Below are 17,860 nucleotides of genomic sequence, written 5' to 3'. Positions count from 1 at the left end.
CGCGGTGGCGGTGCCGCTGCTGCCGGCCGCGTGCGCGCCCGTTGTTTGCTCGGGTAAGGCCCGCGCTGCGGCCGTTACCGGACAGCAGGGTGCACAGCGGGGTGGAGCGCGTAACGGCGGCAGCGGCAGGGCTGGCCCTTCCCGCCGGCCTGATCCGTGTCTCGGGTCACGGACCGGCTGCTGCCGCCCGCACAGCGCCGCTGGGGCCCCGAGGCGCAGTCCCGCAGCGGGGCGGGGCGGGGCGGAGCCGGCCTGGCGGGGCTGACGTGGCGCTCCCCCCGCGCTCCTCTCGCGGGGCGGGGCCTCGCGCCGCTCCCCGCCCCTCCGCGCGCGGCGCTCTCCGCCCCCTCCGTTCCGCCAAGCGGCACGAGCGGCTTAGGGGCGTGGTCGCCTGCGCGGTTCCGCCTCGCGTTGCGGTGCGCGTGCGCCCGCGGGTGCGTGCGCGCGGCATTTCCGGCCCGGCGGAGCAGGATGGTGCTGCTGGAGAGCGAACAGGTCGGGCAGCCCGGGCCCATCCCCATCCGCGGGGAGTCGGCGGGTCACTGGTCGCCTGGGGTGTGCCCGGTGCCGGCTGCTGGGCGGGGGTAGGCCCCGCAAGGCTCCGGGGTGCGCCGGGCCCGTCCCCTCGCTCCATCCCGGCGGTGGGGGAGGGGAGCGAGCATCGCTGTACCCAGCGGTGTGGGCGAGGCGGGGAGCGCAGAAACGCCGGGGCCGTGGCAGGTCTGGGGGGTTCAGACCTCATTTTGCGGCTGGGCCGCCCTCGACTGGGACCTTGTGTTCTCCGGCCTCTGCGTGGGGAGACCCGGGAGTTTCCTGCCCTTGGTGCTTGTTCCCGCAGCACCGGGACGGCCCGGCCTGTGGTGGCGACGGGGCGGGGGCTGCTCCGGGGCAGCGAGCCCCGGGTGCACCGGGAGAGGACGGGAACGCTTGAGCGGGGCTCCCAACCAGCGATGGCCACTGTTTCTCTTGCAGTTCCTGACAGAGCTCACTCGACTCTTCCAGAAGTGCAGAACTTCGGGGAGCGTCTTCATAACGCTGAAGAAATGTAAGTTTTAAGTCTGTTATTGGATTAAAGAGGTGCTCATCTAAATCAAACTTAGTGTTGTTAGCATGGATTTTTTAATATACAGCTGCAATTCAGAGCATCTGAAAACAAGAGTAGGTATGTGGACAAATCACTCGTCGTAGCTGCAGTACTAAAAACCTTGAATAAGACTGTGTTTCAAACTGCAGGAAATGTTGGGACTTTATTAAGCAATAATTGGGAATCCTTGGATTTCTGTAAAAGGAGAACCACAGTGTTGTTTTTACATGTTTATGTTTCTCTGGTTTCTGGCTAGGTGGCACCACTTGAGAAGTCAAGTGTCCTAGGCTGCAGTTTGTGCATGTAAGACATCCTGCTGCTGAAGCAGGCAGTTCATACAGCATGTCAGAGAAAGGATTTACTTTTTTTTTTTTCTGGCAGATGTAGTTCATGGAACAGATATTTCTGGGGCTACAAAGGAAGGGGTCTGTCAACGGTTTGACAGCAATATCAGTTCAGATGGCCTTAAATTGCAAGGTGTTTTTCAGATCTCCTCATGGGCAATTTTTAACATCTTAGGAAGCATCCAGTGATTTTAGTGAAATATGAATAAACCTTTTGTGTCTTTCAATACAGATGATGGCCGAACAAAACCAGTCCCACGCAAAGGCCATGTAGAAAGTTTTGAGCCAGCAGACAATAAGTGTCTTCTAAGAGCAACTGATGGAAAGAAGAAAATTAGCACAGTGGTAAGTGACAGCTTTGGGTTAGAAAGATGAGTGGCCCTACTTGCCTTTCGTTTAATGTCCCATATTTCAAGTGAAATTTCTCTTTACGTGAATTTCATGAGAACTACCCTCTTCATTCCAGATAAGCCATATGGTAGGTAAACGCACAGCTAGATACTGAGGCCTTAATGCTTGCACTCAGCACTACAGATGGGACAGTAGTTTATAATTTTACTCTGTGTGCTGGGTTTTTCTTCAGAATGGTATTGCAGGAAAGCAGAAGGGGACTCTGCCTGTTTTCAGCAACCCTGGCTGTTGTGAGTCGGATGAGAATATTTGGAGGAAAGGGGGAAATTGTTTATAGAGACATGGGCAGAAGGACACAGGGCAGATACAGAACCTGCAGTATGAGGACAAATGTTGTGGCTCCAAGAACAGTCCTGCACACCTACACTCAAGCATCAGGTGACGTAGAGGTAGTTTCCTGTAGACCTCAATGGATTTACTGAAGGTTTGTAGAAACCAGGGAAGAACTGAGTGTTCCCAGACTGGGGAACAGTAGGGGAAGGATCTGTGTTTCCTGGCAAGAACTTGTGGGCATGGGTAGACTCCTCTAAGCCTTAAACTTGTTTAGCGTATCTATTTTTTCTCATTTACAGAGCTATTTGTATTTCAGGAAATCTTAACTAGAAGTTGAAAATCTGATGTGTGTTTACTTTGAATGAGAGATTGGGAGAGGCTTTCGTTGACTGTAGCTCTCCTCTGTGATGTAACCCAAGGAAAAATGTTCCTTTGAGAAATAATTTAGAGAATCTGGGCTGCAATGTATTTTTATGGCCCTATAAGTAAATAAAACCTTCCTTAGAACATTATTCCTATTTGAAAACACAAATTTGGGGCTAATGGCATCCAGAGGATTTTGTTAAATGAGTAAGGAGTGTTTTCAGTTTTCTGAATCAGTGAAATGCTATGATACGTCAGCGCAGCCTACCTACCACTGAATGTGGCAACTTGATCCAACTAGGTGGTCACTGGTGGGTAAACATGTACTGGTACTTAGTTTGTAACAGAAGCCAGTGTTTCCTTGGTTAACCTTCTGTGTTACCCTTGTAGGTGAGCTCAAAGGAAGTAAATAAATTCCAGATGGTAAGTTTTGTATGCCTTTACCTTCCTTTTCCATAGGTACTGGGGAGTGGTCAGTAGGAAGTACTGGACAGCCGTGAATGGGTTGATGCAGTGCTGAACTGGCACACAGAATAACCTTACACTGCCCATCTATCTGTCTTTGTTTAAAAAAAAAAAAATCCTGTTGTATTTTACCTAACTTTCTGCATTGGTTTAGAAACAATTTCCCAGTGTAGGGTGTAAGACCCTGATTCTCTTGAGAAAATGCAGATACCTATCCATTAGCAATACGTAAAATGTTACCTCTAGTATATTGTCTCTTAAGTATTTTTTATTTCAATGGTTCCAATTGTTGTTGCAGGCATATTCAAGTTTGCTGAGAGCTAACATGGATGGCTTGAAGAAAAAAGACAAGAAAAGCAAAAACAAGAAGAGTAAAGCAACACAGTGATGGAACTGTGCCCTATTATCACTGTAACAGACTTGACCCTTGCTCAAAGCAAAGTCCTTTTCTTTTTGAGTTACCACTTGTCTTTGGCTTTCCTTCCAGCAGGAAACTGGGATGTGATCAGTACTTTTGGTTAAACTGGGAGCACAAGGTGCTTTCTGTGGATTGCTGTATGGTGGGAGTATTTACAGAGTTATGCTGAAACAGCTTTACACTCAGCTGCCAACTACTTTTGTACTTACATTGCTGTTTGTTTTGTATTATACAAGTGGGCAGTGTAAAACCTGTTTGGGGGGGTAACACAGGGTGAAGAGAAATGCACCGTGCCAGGAGCAAAGCAAGACTGGAGCAGGAGTCTTGGTGACAGATGCCCAGTTTAATAGATAAGCCTCAGTAAGTAGTACTAGGGAAAGCAGGTGCCAACATACTATCAGGAACAGCAGCTTTCCTGTTTCTCTCTTATTTTGAGGGACATGTCGCCATGATGCAGTGCAGATATACCTAAGGCAGGCAGCACAGTGCTGGCAGCTGTGCCTTTGCTCCGTGCTGATCCAGCTGTGCTGATCTTGGCTCAGGGTGCGGGGGGGGGATGGGGGTGGGGTGGGGTGTCAGGACTCTGCATCATATTCCCTCAGATGTGGCTTAAAAAAGCTCATGTCACCTAAACCTTTACTTTCCCTTCTTTTTTTTTTTTTTTTTTAAAGCTTCATTCTTCAGTATATTTAGGGATCTGAATTTCCCCATACTTCACGTCTTAAAATAGCTCCTTCATATGAGCAGATGTAAAAGGTCAATACCTAATTGTTCCTATTAAACACACTGAGAAATGGATTTGTTTGTGATGACTGATGTGACTTGTCTTGGTGAATTGTTAGGAATGGTACCATTATCAGTGCCTTTAGGACTCTCTCCCCTGATGCTACTTTGTGTGGTGGTGGTACAACTTTCACCGTTCTCACAAGTACTTTGGTTTCTCTTTAAAGTTCCCTCTTTACATATTGATAACTTTGCCCTTCTCTTTACTACATAAAAGAGCAGAAAAAGTAAGTAGGTATTTCTTAATGCAATGAGCCTGCAGTGCTAAAGGGAATTATTTCAGTTAGAGAAAGAAACAGGAACAGGCTGTTTAAACAGAAGGTACCAGGTGGAGAGGGAGGATAAACACCAGTATATTTACAGAAATCCCTGAGTTTTCTGCATATTCACTCCAGTAATATAAGTAGTTTGATGTAAAATATAATGCATAGTTAACTATGTCTGCTCTAACTCCCCTCAGATTTACTCAGCTTCACTTTTCCTGATAGGGCTGTATTACAGCTTAGCTTCAAGAAGATAATTATGAAATTCCTACCATTACTATGACTTCCATCTCAAACTTAATCTGTCAACTCATGTGAAGAAAGCTAGTTCAAAACTTTGGTTACTTTCTCTTAAAAGTCTTATGTTTAGGTCTGAAACAAGTTTTTCCTGTATTGGGTCTTATTTCAGCTCCCAGGAAGCTGCTGCTTGATTTTAATGCAAAAGTAATGGACAACCATAGGCAGCCATGCTTCCCAGGACTCTTTCAGCTTTAAGTCTACTACCTTTTCTATAGAAATTAAAACAGTAGGATTAAAAAAAAAAAAAAAAACCCACACACAAAAAGCTTGTAATACATATTTCAAGGCAGCTCAATAGCCAAACCTTTTATTATATAAAAACCCTTCTTCAAAAAAATTTAGAAGTTTTTTTAGAGCTGAAGATAATTCATCCTCTCTAAATCTTGAACTGAGTTTCTCATTTCAGTACTACTGTTGCATGTTCACATAAAAGACATTCTGAAACTATTTAAAAAAACCAAGCAGTTTTACACCTGCACAGCTGATAATCTCTTGTGGCATAAGGGAGCAAGAATCACATGATAAAACCCATCTCTGGCTGTAGTCAAGATTTGCTCCTTAAGTGCCTATAAAACATTTATTTCCACTTTTTGACAAAAATTTACAGTTTTATGTTACACATGAAATTCCATCTGGACACATAAAAAGGCATTAGTTGCCTGTCAACTTTTTACAGCTTTTTGAAATTCCTTTTGACAAAACACTTGTCTGGTAGTAAAGGCATCCCATAAAAGATGCTTTAAGCATTAGAACAACACCTTGTATTCATCTCGGTAGCTGTACAGGATAAGCGCAGGAACCCTGCAGAGGGAAAGAAGATTGTGAAACTTTGAAATTACAGGTTCAAAAGCTAAAAAACCTGTGGCAAATCTTAGCAATAAGCTAATGGCAAAGATTCAGTAGAAAATAATTTTCCCCTTTGTTCCTTTTCCATTTATCTAGTCTGTCCGGTGTTCACTCAGCAATCTAAAGGCTTGTGGCTAAGCACTGAATAGGAAAGGAATTGAATTGGAATGCAGGCGTTGAATAGGAAAGGAAAACTGTCAGGGACTGCACTCCATTCAGACCCAACATTGTGTGAAATATTATTTGTATGTAGTAATTGCAAATCACAGCTTTGCAAGTCACAGAAGAAAAAAAAGTTTCACTTGATACTTAGTTGCCTTAGTAAACATTAGGTAACGTGAAGCGATTTGGTGTATTTCTAAGAAAAATGAATCAATTTTGAGTCTCCTTTTAAGGTTAAGTAGTACCTTCAAGCTAAACACAGGTTTAAGAAAATGTATTATAAAATGAAACCCACAAGAGGACATTAAATGCCCAGGTCTCACTTAACTGTACCAGTACATGCAAGAGTTGAAAATTTGAGGCTTAAAACTGTATGTGCCCAGACATATCTGTTTCACCCTCACCAGAATCCAACAAGGAGACCACAAGTTGAACATAAATGTTTTTATGATTAGAAGACAGAAACAGGCTTTACTGTACAGGTCGGGAGAACATACATAATGTTTGCTTAAAGCTGGGCTGTCTGTCAGCTGTGCCAGATTCCCATCATGTTCCTTCAAAGCAGAAGGAATTAAATGTGCTCATGAGTTTCAAACAGCAAGCTGAGTCCCTCCCGTGAGTAAAGATGGCTACTGTGTAGTATAATAGCAGTACACCTCAATGTCTACAGCTGTTTGCTCTCCAGTTTTATGGACAAAGCAGCAAATGACATAATAGTGGGAATACATTTTAGAATTTCTTGAAAGGGTTTATAAAAATGAAGAATTTACATGACCAAAAATTTACATTTTACTACAAGTAAGGATTAGATGACCAGTAAACTCTTCCCATTTTGTTTCATGTTAGCAAAGATCAGTACTCAAGGAAGTAAAAACATTTCCTGAATATTTCTTTTTTCCTCAGGTAGAGGGAAAGGGGAGGACAAAAGAAGAACAGCTTATTTAGTAAAGTTTGAATGCACAAATAATGAAGATGTTTTATGTACCCATAAGAGCTTAACAATTTACCTCTTTTCCATTTTGATACTGTAAATTTCATCACAAATTGCTTGTAAGTACGAACATCTCTGTTTTGGCCATCGTGACACCAGTTGTCTCACGGTAGCATCAAAGGCTTGTCTATCTCCATCAAACTAAGAAAAAACAATTGACAAGGAGCTGCAATACAGTCTTACATTCTCTCATGAAGGAAATAATTCTCCCAATAGTATTCAGTCTTCTCAACATTGTGTTATGATGCCAATGTTCCTTAACTGAACAGGTTATTAAAATCGTTTCAAACAAAATTTATATAAACACCACGTGTAACTTGATTTTTTTGTTTTTAAAAAAGAAAATGTATGAAGAATTTGGTGATCAGTTTCTTAACACCACAATAAAAAAGGTGTAAGCAATGAAAATGGCTCTGTCAGTTTTGCAATGCTGGACAGAAGATGAGAACTGTGCTGTAAGGGGTGTCAAAAGTGAATGATGGAAGCTGATCATGTGCATTTTATATTTTTACAAAGAAAAACTGATAAACTATCTCCATTATTTGGATAGACTGGATGAACTAAGCGTTTTGAAAGTATTTTCACGTTTCACTGGGGCCTGATTACCAGACAAGCGCTGCTTTGGAGCAGCAGATGTAAGGTGACAAAGTACTGAATCTACTCCAGGCAGGACGCCCTTCCTGAGTTTGCTTTTCTGGGGGGTGGCGAGGTGTTCATCTAAGAAGAACTTCTGCCTTTACAACCACTACTCTCATTAGAAAGAGCTTGTCTTTTTTTTTTTTCCTAATCAAGCAGTTTGAGTTGTTAAAGGTGCCAATATAATATTTATACATCCCCTTTTTATCTTGGTTTCACCAAGAAATGTTTCAGGTACTGTACTTGAAACAATTGCCTCTGTGTTTTGGGACCTCCTTTATTAACAGCTTGAAGAAACGCTTTTATTGAAACTGCTATTAATGCTTCATGGTTTCTGAAAATGAAGAGTAAGATTTAATTTCAGTTAACTATCCTTGGGAAAAAAAGAGAGCTTTGGATTAGGACTTCCTAATGGTGTCTTGTGTAACTTGGGCATTTGACAAAAAGATTTTTCTAGCCTCAATCAAACTCCTTGGGTAAAAAAAATCAAGTTTTAAAACCTAACTCAAACTGCATTAGGAACAGAATTTATCATCTATTGTTCAATTAGGGTTTCAACGACAATACTTAGTTGCTTACCTCTAATGATAAGAAGTGTATCAGAGTTGCTTTTGGCAGATCTACCTGTAAAAATGTCATCAATAAATTAATATTTAACCATTCTTCTGTTACCAGTTTGCCAACTGGAGATTAGCTGTACTGAAGGGAGTAAGACTTTCTGATTTCCAAAGAAGCACTTGTGCTGACAGAATCGGGAATTTACCAAGGTTTTAAGCTTGATCTGTTAATAACAGATCCCACTATGGAAAGCTCCAAATAGGCAAAGGCAAATAGGCAATATGTTTCCTGAGTGCATGTGTCATTTTGAAGTCCTTTGTGACATGGTCAGCAAAGTCTAAAAGCCATATACAAACAAAGCTATGTTAGTTTAAATATAAGAGCAAATCTAGCAGGAACAAGTTATTAAACCTACCACAGTAGTTAGCTTAAGTACAGCTGAAGAATTTACAACTAAATACTTGTTAAATTTTGTCCTGTGCACCTGTCCAATACACACAATTTGAGATACTTTTCAAGTATTAAAGAAACATGCCATGGGTCTTATTTAACCAGAAGTTTGATTCATTTGGTATCTGTAAAGGGAGGCTGCTGGCAGTGGTTTGTTCTAGACAGCAACTGCATCATACAATTCAATTAAGAATTTGAAATTAATTCAGGCTTCTGCCAAATACTTACTGCTAAAATCTCAATCTCACTTGTTTTCTGTTGCAGGCTAGAAATGAATGTCTGAAGTCTTGTTTGCACCTGCCAACAAAAGATGGGAAAAAGTAAAATAACACTGCTGTGATACAGTTAGGAACACGTATTTTCTATTTCATAGATGGTGAGAAGAGGCTGCTTGTAACACAGGGTGTATAACTACCTCATTAAACTAAAACTCGCACTTAATGTAATTATCAGTAACAATTCCAGAATAAACCTTGATGAGTAGACAGGAAGGAGACCAGGGCTAAGCCACTCCTGCAGCAATGGTAAAGATCTGATAATACTGGCATTGTACTAAAGCAGACAGAGCTGCACGTTACAATGTGAATTCTCGCATATGTAGTTAAAAAAATGCATTTCCATTTCTGGGTGTTAGATAACTTTCAGGAATGTGAGAACCGGTGATTTATGCAGTGAATCATCTCTAGCTGAAGAAGGATGTCTGATTTGAGAGTCAAACCAAAGTACGGGTCATTGTGGCAGATGCACTTGACCAGCTCCCAGACAAACCAGCAGCAGTTTGGTTCAGGATCCAGAACAGGTAAAGGCCTGAGCTGCAGCTGCGCCAAGAACTCCTGTTAGGAAATCCACAAGGAAGCAGAAGAGCACGTTGAACACCCGTAAGTTGTGGGTTCAGGGAGCCTTGTGCAGACCTTTCCCGCTGCATGCAATTTGACTATGAGTCAACCACTTTATTATATAAATACGACAGCCTGGATGAGCCCACTGAGCTCTCTCTGCTAAGTAACTGGCTGTAGGGCGCTGGTTTTTATTACTCACAGATCAGTGGATGAGCCCAATTTAAGTTTCATATAATTTAGCTTAAGCAAATGCATACTAAAGATAATGAATCATCTAGAAGTATAAGGATGTGTGATTTTTAATATACTCTCTGCTTCACATTATTTAGTAAGCTGGGTTTGCCAAAATCTTAAGCTGTGAAGTTCTGCTCATATTTACTAAAAGCAGATACAGACTCTACTAAAAATCTGCGAGATAAGGTTCAGTTGGCACTTTGCTGGGAAGAATGGAAATGCCTGGGGAGAAAATGACGACTTCAAGGCTAATACAAAGACACTGTGGACATCTGCAAGATAGGGCTTGTTCTGCACTTTGCTGAGAAGAAAAGGATTCATTTGGACAAAACACCACTTTCAAGGCTACGGACTATAAACACACCTACAGTTAAACAAAACAAAGGCCCATCTGACATCAGTGAAAAATATCCAATGAAAAGCAAGAAGACCTCAGAGTTAAATACTACTATTGGACTGAATCACGGTTTGAATGAGCTGTAAAGATATAAAAATCTACATTTTTGTGCACTTGGGGGGACCTCTGCGCAGGCACCCAGCTCGAGCCAGCCCTTCTGCTATTCTACTTCATTATATTTTTTATTTCTATGAACTCTGATGCCTGAGAGTTTGCTTCATGAGTCCTAGGATCCAGACTTTGGAGCGACCTGACACCAGGCCCCTGGAGGGAAGGTAAGCAGGATTCAGCTTGGCACATTTCCTCCGTGCAGGACACAATAAAGTGAACCTTGCCACTGAATGTCAGACTTTCTTTGAGCGATCCAAACACTGTTCTGTGGAAAGCAGGACCCTAAATCACTCCGCTGCAACAGTCATGCCTTGTAACACTTTTTTCCAGAGCAAGCTATTAGTGATCCTGCAAAGGTAACACTTTACAAACGTAGTGGCAGCCTTGCACGATGTTGTCTTTTGTACCTTTGAAAGACGGTTTTGAGTATTAAAAACCTGAAAACAGGAAGTCTGTTTAGTGCAAAGCTCTGAGAGCAACATCCACTTCTTTCTTCGGGTTCCAAGAACTATTTATAGTGGGGATTTTTTGTTGCACGCCCAAATTTGGACTGAAAGGAGAATAAGATTACAGTTTTGTTTTAACATGTACTCTAAATATCTTGAAGCCAATTGTCCTAAATGAGCAAACCCTGATGTGTTTCTAGCATCACTTAATCTTTTCTACATTATTATAATAATATCATATTTTAGGCAGGTTTTTGGCATGTGTGTTGTGGGTTTTGTTTGTTTGTGTTTTGTTTGTTTGTTTTGTTTTTTAAATCTGTGATTTTTTTCTTAGGTCTTTAGTTTGAGACAACATAATTATGTACTTAGAGTCTGTGTTCCAAACATAATGCAAATTAAAAGTATGCTGAACTTGCACCTTTAACACACTTCAACATTTATCAAAAATGGAAGATTCTTGAACCACTGTTCCCACTAAAATGACATTTCTAATATAGAAGTATAATGATGGCTGAGCCACACCAATGTCACAGATAATCCCCAAGATCCAAAATGTTAAAAAATGTGGTCTTTGCCTTCAGCCCTCTGTGCTGTTCATAGTCTACTTTATGAATAAAGAACAATCTGGATGTATTTGTGTAAGTTAGGTGATAGTGAAAATATAGATTCCACTATTCCTTAATTTCTAAGTGTCACTTCTTAATTCCTATTTCATGTGTGTGTACCTGAATTTCTTGGCGACGCCTGGCACTGGCAGATAATTTTTCAGGAGCTATAACGCTAACATTGGGCACAACAAGAGTTCCATGTGATTCAAACGCACCTAAAATGCAAACATAGAGTTTTAGATTATATTCTTTCTTCATACAAGAAGTAGCAAGAAACAGAAAATTCACAAATATTAATAAGCTGAGGTTCAAAAAGCTGCTAAAAAACCCCAAAGTCAGCCAAGTAGATAGGATAATGAATGAACCATGTGTGTAAATTCTCAAATGCTCACTTATGGCTTTGAAAGACTGGTTGGTAAGAGTAAGAAATGTGATATTGTATATCAGTGTTTCCTGAAAATAATAAAAGGTTCCAAATGGTTTGCAGAATTTTACGGAGGAATATAGCATACATAATATCAGAAAAAGAAAAGCTAATACAAGAATGACACAACTATTTAATGGACAGTCCCACAGCAGAGCCAATGACAAAGTAAACAATAAATGCCAGCCCCTCCCAATAACAATAACTAAAATCTGAAATGGCTTATTTTGAAATCCGAATTGCCACTTCTGGTAACCAGACACACACAAAAAAACCCAAGTTAAGCGTGGCCACATCTCTCCCTCACTGCTATGCAAAGGGGCCAAAAACAAGTGTTACTTTTTACAACCACCACCACACACTGTATGAGTACTTAAAAATATTAATCAAAAATGCCAAGCTATCCACACAAAAAGTATTTAATATTTTTTATCTACAAACATCTATGATCAGACTAAGGAGTGCAAATCTGTAGCTAGAAATGTAAAGGTAGTTTCATTTGGAGAAAAAGAAGACTCTTAGAACAGCAGGTCAATGTACGTGGGTCTCAACACCGTAACAATCACAGGTCATGTCATTTTTCATAAAAATAACATTTTATTTCTCCTCAGCTAGGAAATGTTCATGGTTTTTGGCTTTCCTTCCCCCATCCTGAATCACTGCATCAATGAATGCTTGTATGGGGAATATTCAGTCTGTTGGCCAACGCACTTATTTTGTTAGTTTGGAGAAAATTCCAGTTTTAGATCACTTGGAACAACATTTGAGACCAGGAGGAAGTTTCTAACCAGAGGCACTGCTAGAAAACATTTTCTTGCTCTGACTTCGGTAGTAATTTTAAAAATTATGTTTCAGCAATATTTTCTTATAATACAGTTTTTAAGCAGAAATAGAGATAGTTCGTATGTTCTATAACAAGAGACTGAATACCTGAAATATTAGTAAAGGATCCCTTTTGATTTGGTACTGAAAGATTATCTGAGGTTTCTCTAAAAATAAACAAAGACAGTTAGGGAGACAAATTCACAACAACAAAGAAATACTGTAATAAGACGTGGTTTCAGATTATCATACAAACATACTTATTTCATTCCAACAGATAAAGAAATTTATGGAGAATTCCCAGCATGTATCTGCAGATTAAATTCTATTCTGGAACAGACAGGAAATCATACAAAATTACATTATAAAATGTGATCTAGAAGCAATCTTTGTTTGCTATGGATACAAAAAAAAATGTGCTCCCCATCATGCAAGAATGATTTAGATCCTAATACTAGAATATATAATGAGAATATTCTCTCTAAATTGTTAATTTAATCTACAGCTTCTTACTAAGTTTCTGTGAGATCATGCTAAAGTATCAAAGTAATATTTATACCTAAGATCACACATATCAAGGACTCTTTCAGTTATTAGTTTGGATCCTTTTACTTTCCATATTCAGGATTCATTAACAAAGAAATTTGCCAGTGTTACTACAATTACTGCATTTCTCTGTTTAGTATTACCAAATATGAAGTTCTCTCTCTTCTGTTCTCAGGATCTAGAAATAAGGTAACTTTTAGAAAGATCGATTTTCTTTCACAGCTTCTAACACATGAGAATCAGGTTAGTTGCAAAGGTAAATGCCAGGCCTGGCTGAGGACAGACACGAGATGACGAGGTGCAGCAGGAGACGTCACCCCTGGCACAAACTGCTGCTCCAGTTTAGCAGTTCCCAGCTTAACTATTTCCTTTATTGTTCAGTCTATTTGGAAATACTTTGGATGTTGGATCTGTTAGTTTCTGAATTCAAGTTTGTGTGAATAAACCATGTCTGTTCCTGCTGCCACTACATATGTACGTATGTATCTACACACATATAAATATATACAGATGTGTGTGTAACTATGTATTTACAAAGGGATATGCACGAATAACAGCTATACTGCTTATGCACACAGGTGTAACTGTAGCCTCCGCTATGATTTCTGTACTCAATTCTATTGGTGACAATAGTGATTTCACCACAGATAGGATGATGGGGTGTTGCTGTGTACCCCGAGTCTTTGCTGGGTGTTACTTTCACTTGTGCCAGTGTGTACAGGTGTGCTACAATTATACCTTCATTTCTACTGTATGAACACCACGTCAGAAAGAAAGGGATTTGCTGCTTTAGTTCTTTGATTACACAGTTCCTGAACATAACCGAATTCTGGTCCTGCCATACAAGCAATACTGCTGTTCTAGTAGCATTTGAGCTGGATAACCATGTGGCCTTCTAATGTATGAAGCACTATGGATGTTTGACTATAGGAGTAGCTAAGGAAATTGGTCTCTTTCCTAATCTCAGCAAAAGTCCATAATCAAACCTTTTGCTTTTCCCCTCAAAAGGGATTCAGCTAAGCTCTTATTCTTTATCAAATAAAATCAAGGTTAATATCTTAAAATATCTTTAAATTATTTCATATTTTAAATTCTTTCATTAAAACAAAGTCACTTCTGATTTTGACTATTCATGTTGACATGTTATGCTACTTACCTACTACATCTTTCGTCACAGATTTTAGTTTTCAGTTTCTGGATCAGGTGATCTACTAAGTCAGATTCTAAAATCCTTTTCTCCGTCTGTCTGTCTTTCTCAAAGGATTTCACCTGTGATGTAGTTCAGTGGTTCTTAAGATTGTTGATTCTTAAAATGGCATACGAATAAACTTATCAAATTCAATCAAAACCAAACTGGATTATTCAGCCATCAAAGGTGAAGCAGTCAAAGGTAGGAAGCTATCATCATTACCAATCACTGCCAATTAAATATTTGATTAGATTTTTTTTTAACCAACTAATTTTATCTGCATTCCCAAAGCTTAAACTACCTTGGCTACTTGTATTTTGTAATGTGATAATTAACTTTTCAACAGAATGCTTTATAGGTGCAAATACCCTATTAATAAGAGCATTTTGGTTTGGGGCTTTTTTGTTATGGAATTATGTTAGAATATTGCTTGCCTTTCAGTTTGCTCCACCTTTACTGGGAAGAAATTAATCTATAACAACATCATTCACCTCATTAGCATGTTCTTTGTTGGTTTTACTTCAATAAGGACATATCTAAAAGAACGCTCTGTAATAGCCTTGTGGAAGACATTGATATATCACATTCTCATCATCAAAATCTTCTTGTTCATACAGTTAATGCACAGTTATTTGCTATCTCTGTTATATTGACAAGGAGTGTGAATAGAAGTGGAAAAATATTTTAGTGATGCACATTGGCTAGGTAACATGGCCACATCAGATGCTGTCAAATGATTACTTATTTCAAAGAATAAATCTTCATTCAAAGAATGATGGACTTTTTCCTAATGTTTTAACTTCTAAAAAGATACCAGAACCACAGGCTGCAGAGCACATAAGGTGGTAATTCATATTGTGACACAGTCCAGTCTTTCTATCTTAACCTTAGCTTACAGAGACTCTGCTTAAATTACATGGCCTTTTTTAGATTTATGTTTTAGTTATATTTGTTTTGTAACATGGAAAGCTGCCAACTGGAAAGATGACTGAGTCATCTAATTCATTTTGATTCAAAGAAATGAGAGACAACAGAAACCTTTTTCTATGTAAAGACACCGGTGACTCAAAGTCAAGCAATGTCTGAACTAATTTTTCAACTTTCCTAGAGGAAAGGAGATCTATAAATAACAGTGTTAGGGAGGGATAAAAAACAGGCTTCTCCAGAAGAACTTCCTGTTATTTGGCAACTGAACTTGTATTTACCTGAATTCCACCTTCTTTAATACTTTACTGAAAATAATCATGATCTTAAAAAAAAAAAAAAAAGACACACAGAACAACACATTATAAATCTGAAACACCATCAAGCATATTCTGATCCCACACTTACCTTTACATGACTTCCCTCTTTATCTGACACAAGAGCCACATATGTAATCCCAGAGCATCTGCAATACTCCTGCAGTTCTTCCTGGGACTGAAATGGGAACGGAAGAAGGGGAATAGGATGGAAATTTGGCAGATTATAAAATTAACACTTAAGTAATTGAAGTCTCTTGTCCTCCATTAAAATAACTTGGTATGCAGCAGTTACACTACTTAGATATGTGTCTGATAGAGGAAAGCTTTATTAACAAGTCCAGGAGGTGAAACTTCATTATGGATGTATTTATCCACCTAATGCTCCTTGCAAACTGAAATCTACATTAAACAGAGATAACACCTAGGCCCTGCAGTGCTGACTCCCACATGGAAGGGCTAGCTGGCTCTAGAAGTGCACGGTTCAGGTAGCTGTAAAAATGTGCAACAGAACATCAGCCAAACAGTCACCACCCCACTGGCTGCACCTGTCAGGAACGCCTTAGTCCTGCATGACTGGTGCTCTGTCATAAAAAACTACTGCAGCTGTGTTTCATGCGAACCTGAGGCTGACTGACACCATCCTCAGCGCTGAACTCCCTGAAGGCCTTGCTAGGCTGACCTAGCAGGGGGCTGCGGGACAACATTAGGCAGAGGGAGTAACTACCCAAATCTTCACTTCTTAAGAGTTGCAAAAAGAAGAGAACTCAGGGTGATCATCAGAAAAGCATAATGATCTGGATTCTTAAAAGCATAATAATCTGGATTCTGGTTTAAATCTAAGAGATTTAAACCATTGGAAGTGTTATGGCAATAGATTACCAAAAAGTCAGGCAATTAAGTGATTGAGCTCAAAACTGTCTGCTCTGCAGCACGTGACTCAGGACGGCCAGCCGCACAATGCATCTGTTGTTAGTCACCATCTGGCATGCTCACAGGGAAACCAGGCTCAGTCCTCAGGTAACTGCCACCACTGTCAAAAGGGACTTGAACACTTGCGTGTTGCTCACACCACCAGTGAGGCAGCAGTGGCTAAAGGTCTAAATGGTTTCAACTGGAGAAAAAAGGGCACAGCTCAGCTTGTCACTCTCTCCTTCTTACCACACATCTCTCCAGGGACTACATGGGGACCCCAGAGTGTACCTAGTAGCTCAGGCTACTGAACTATTTGTCTAACAGTAGAATGATGTCAATATTCCCTTGGTACCCCACAGTCTTCAGCCATCTGGATATAAAAGTTGATGCTACTGTTCTGTTCCAGATGTGTCCTTTGATTAAGGATCAACTTAGTACTTCAGGGATCCTACTTGTATCTGTCATTGTAAGGAAAATTTACTGCCTTCACTGGCACCAAAAAAAAAATGCTTTGGCTTTGAAGAATCCTCACTTAAATTAATTGGAGCTAATTGGCATCATTTTAAATTCATTATGTGACCTTCCCCCTTGATTTCAATTGGCCTTGGACTCCACACTCTGTGTGTAACTGGGGAAGGTCACTTAATTCCTCTGTGCTCTGCAGAGCACATAAAGATCCTCCATTGCACTTTTAAATATGCTGGGAGGTAGGAAGGTAGGAAGAACCCTGCAAGGCCAGAGAGACTTATTGTATCTGAATAACATCCTACATGCTCAGTTTTATGAGTCTGTAACTCAATAAAAGCTAGAAAAAAAATTGAAAAAAGATGTTTTCAGGCTGCACTAATTTTAGAGAACAACACTATAGTTAAGACAAAGAGAAATTCTACCTGGGACCAGTCATACATTATCTCGGCTGGAATTCCTGCAGTCCAGAGTTTCTGAACAATATTGATAGCTCTACCCATTGACATCTGACCAACGCTTACAACCAGCAGGTCACATGAGCTGACAGAAACCTGAAGGGAAAGTAAAAACAAGGGGGACGATATTAGCCACAAGACCACCCTTCCCTCCCCTCCCCCTAGCTTAGCAATGTTTACTTGTTCTTATAAAGAAAGGTTACTAAAACACGCATTCCACAACCAAGTGAAATTGTGTCACACTATACACAGTAGCCCATTTTCTTCAGTTTCCTTCCATCTCCACCTTCTATACTTTTATAAAGGAATAAGTGGTAAGGGCAGAGTCACAGTTATTATAATAGCTAAGTATCTACAGTTGTATTCTTCCACCTGAAACAATGCACAGGCTGAGAAAAATATGTCCCAGTTAAATTAAAAATAAAAGGGTATAAGCCTGATGATCCTCTCTTCCATAATTCTTATTTTACTAAATAATTCTATGTATAGAAACACAGATGAAAACATATCATCTTGGTGTTTCCTGTCTATTTCGGTATGGTTTTGTTTTGGAGCACCACTGAACATCTTATTTTTTGCCTGGCTGTGGCTACAATTAGGTTACTGAACTATCAGGGGCAAAAACAAACAAACAAACAACTTCAGCTCCCCCAGAAAAGACTTACAGAATCTTCCACACCGGAAACAGCAGCAGTTATTTTATCTATGGCTATGCTGACTCCAACAGCTGAAGGAACTGGTCCTACTGTCTGCGGCCCTCTAAATTGTGGAATCTCAAAACAAGAGAAAAACAAAATGGAAGACTCAAATAGTTACCT

The 17,860-nt window shown here is 40.1% G+C and overlaps 2 protein-coding genes across 5 annotated transcripts in view; one reads left to right on the top strand and one right to left on the bottom strand.

Moving 5' to 3' along the window:
* Nucleotides 1-355: 355 nt before the first annotated feature.
* Nucleotides 356-4,156, top strand: SRP14 (signal recognition particle 14). The gene is made up of 5 exons (XM_082058463.1): nucleotides 356-495; nucleotides 973-1,045; nucleotides 1,661-1,773; nucleotides 2,866-2,898; nucleotides 3,239-4,156. Exons 1-5 carry the CDS (start codon nucleotides 472-474, stop codon nucleotides 3,326-3,328), a joined length of 333 nt encoding a protein of 110 aa, XP_081914589.1. The 5' UTR covers nucleotides 356-471; the 3' UTR covers nucleotides 3,329-4,156.
* A 1,111-nt stretch (nucleotides 4,157-5,267) lies between these two features.
* EIF2AK4 (eukaryotic translation initiation factor 2 alpha kinase 4) overlaps nucleotides 5,268-17,860 on the bottom strand; it is a 42,133-nt gene continuing 29,540 nt past the window's right edge. For 3 of the 4 annotated variants that reach the window (XM_082058461.1, XM_082058459.1, XM_082058460.1), the window contains exons 30-39: nucleotides 17,708-17,815; nucleotides 17,010-17,138; nucleotides 15,296-15,382; nucleotides 13,931-14,043; nucleotides 12,337-12,395; nucleotides 11,100-11,197; nucleotides 8,576-8,644; nucleotides 7,919-7,963; nucleotides 6,720-6,844; nucleotides 5,268-5,505 (exon numbers count right to left, since the gene is read on the bottom strand). In XM_082058461.1, coding sequence (XP_081914587.1) covers nucleotides 5,451-5,505; nucleotides 6,720-6,844; nucleotides 7,919-7,963; nucleotides 8,576-8,644; nucleotides 11,100-11,197; nucleotides 12,337-12,395; nucleotides 13,931-14,043; nucleotides 15,296-15,382; nucleotides 17,010-17,138; nucleotides 17,708-17,815 — 888 coding nt within the window. In that variant the 3' untranslated portion in view covers nucleotides 5,268-5,450. Of the gene's footprint in view, nucleotides 5,506-6,719; nucleotides 6,845-7,918; nucleotides 7,964-8,575; nucleotides 8,645-11,099; nucleotides 11,198-12,336; nucleotides 12,396-13,930; nucleotides 14,081-15,295; nucleotides 15,383-17,009; nucleotides 17,139-17,707; nucleotides 17,816-17,860 lie in introns of those variants that run through there. The other variant, XM_082058462.1, reaches the window with a different exon arrangement.

The sequence above is a fragment of the Streptopelia decaocto genome (assembly GCF_964273445.1).
Source record: "Streptopelia decaocto genome assembly, chromosome: 7".
Lineage (NCBI taxonomy): Eukaryota > Metazoa > Chordata > Aves > Columbiformes > Columbidae > Streptopelia > Streptopelia decaocto.
Note: the sequence above shows the minus strand (reverse complement) of the source record. Positions and strands in the feature narration are given on the sequence as shown.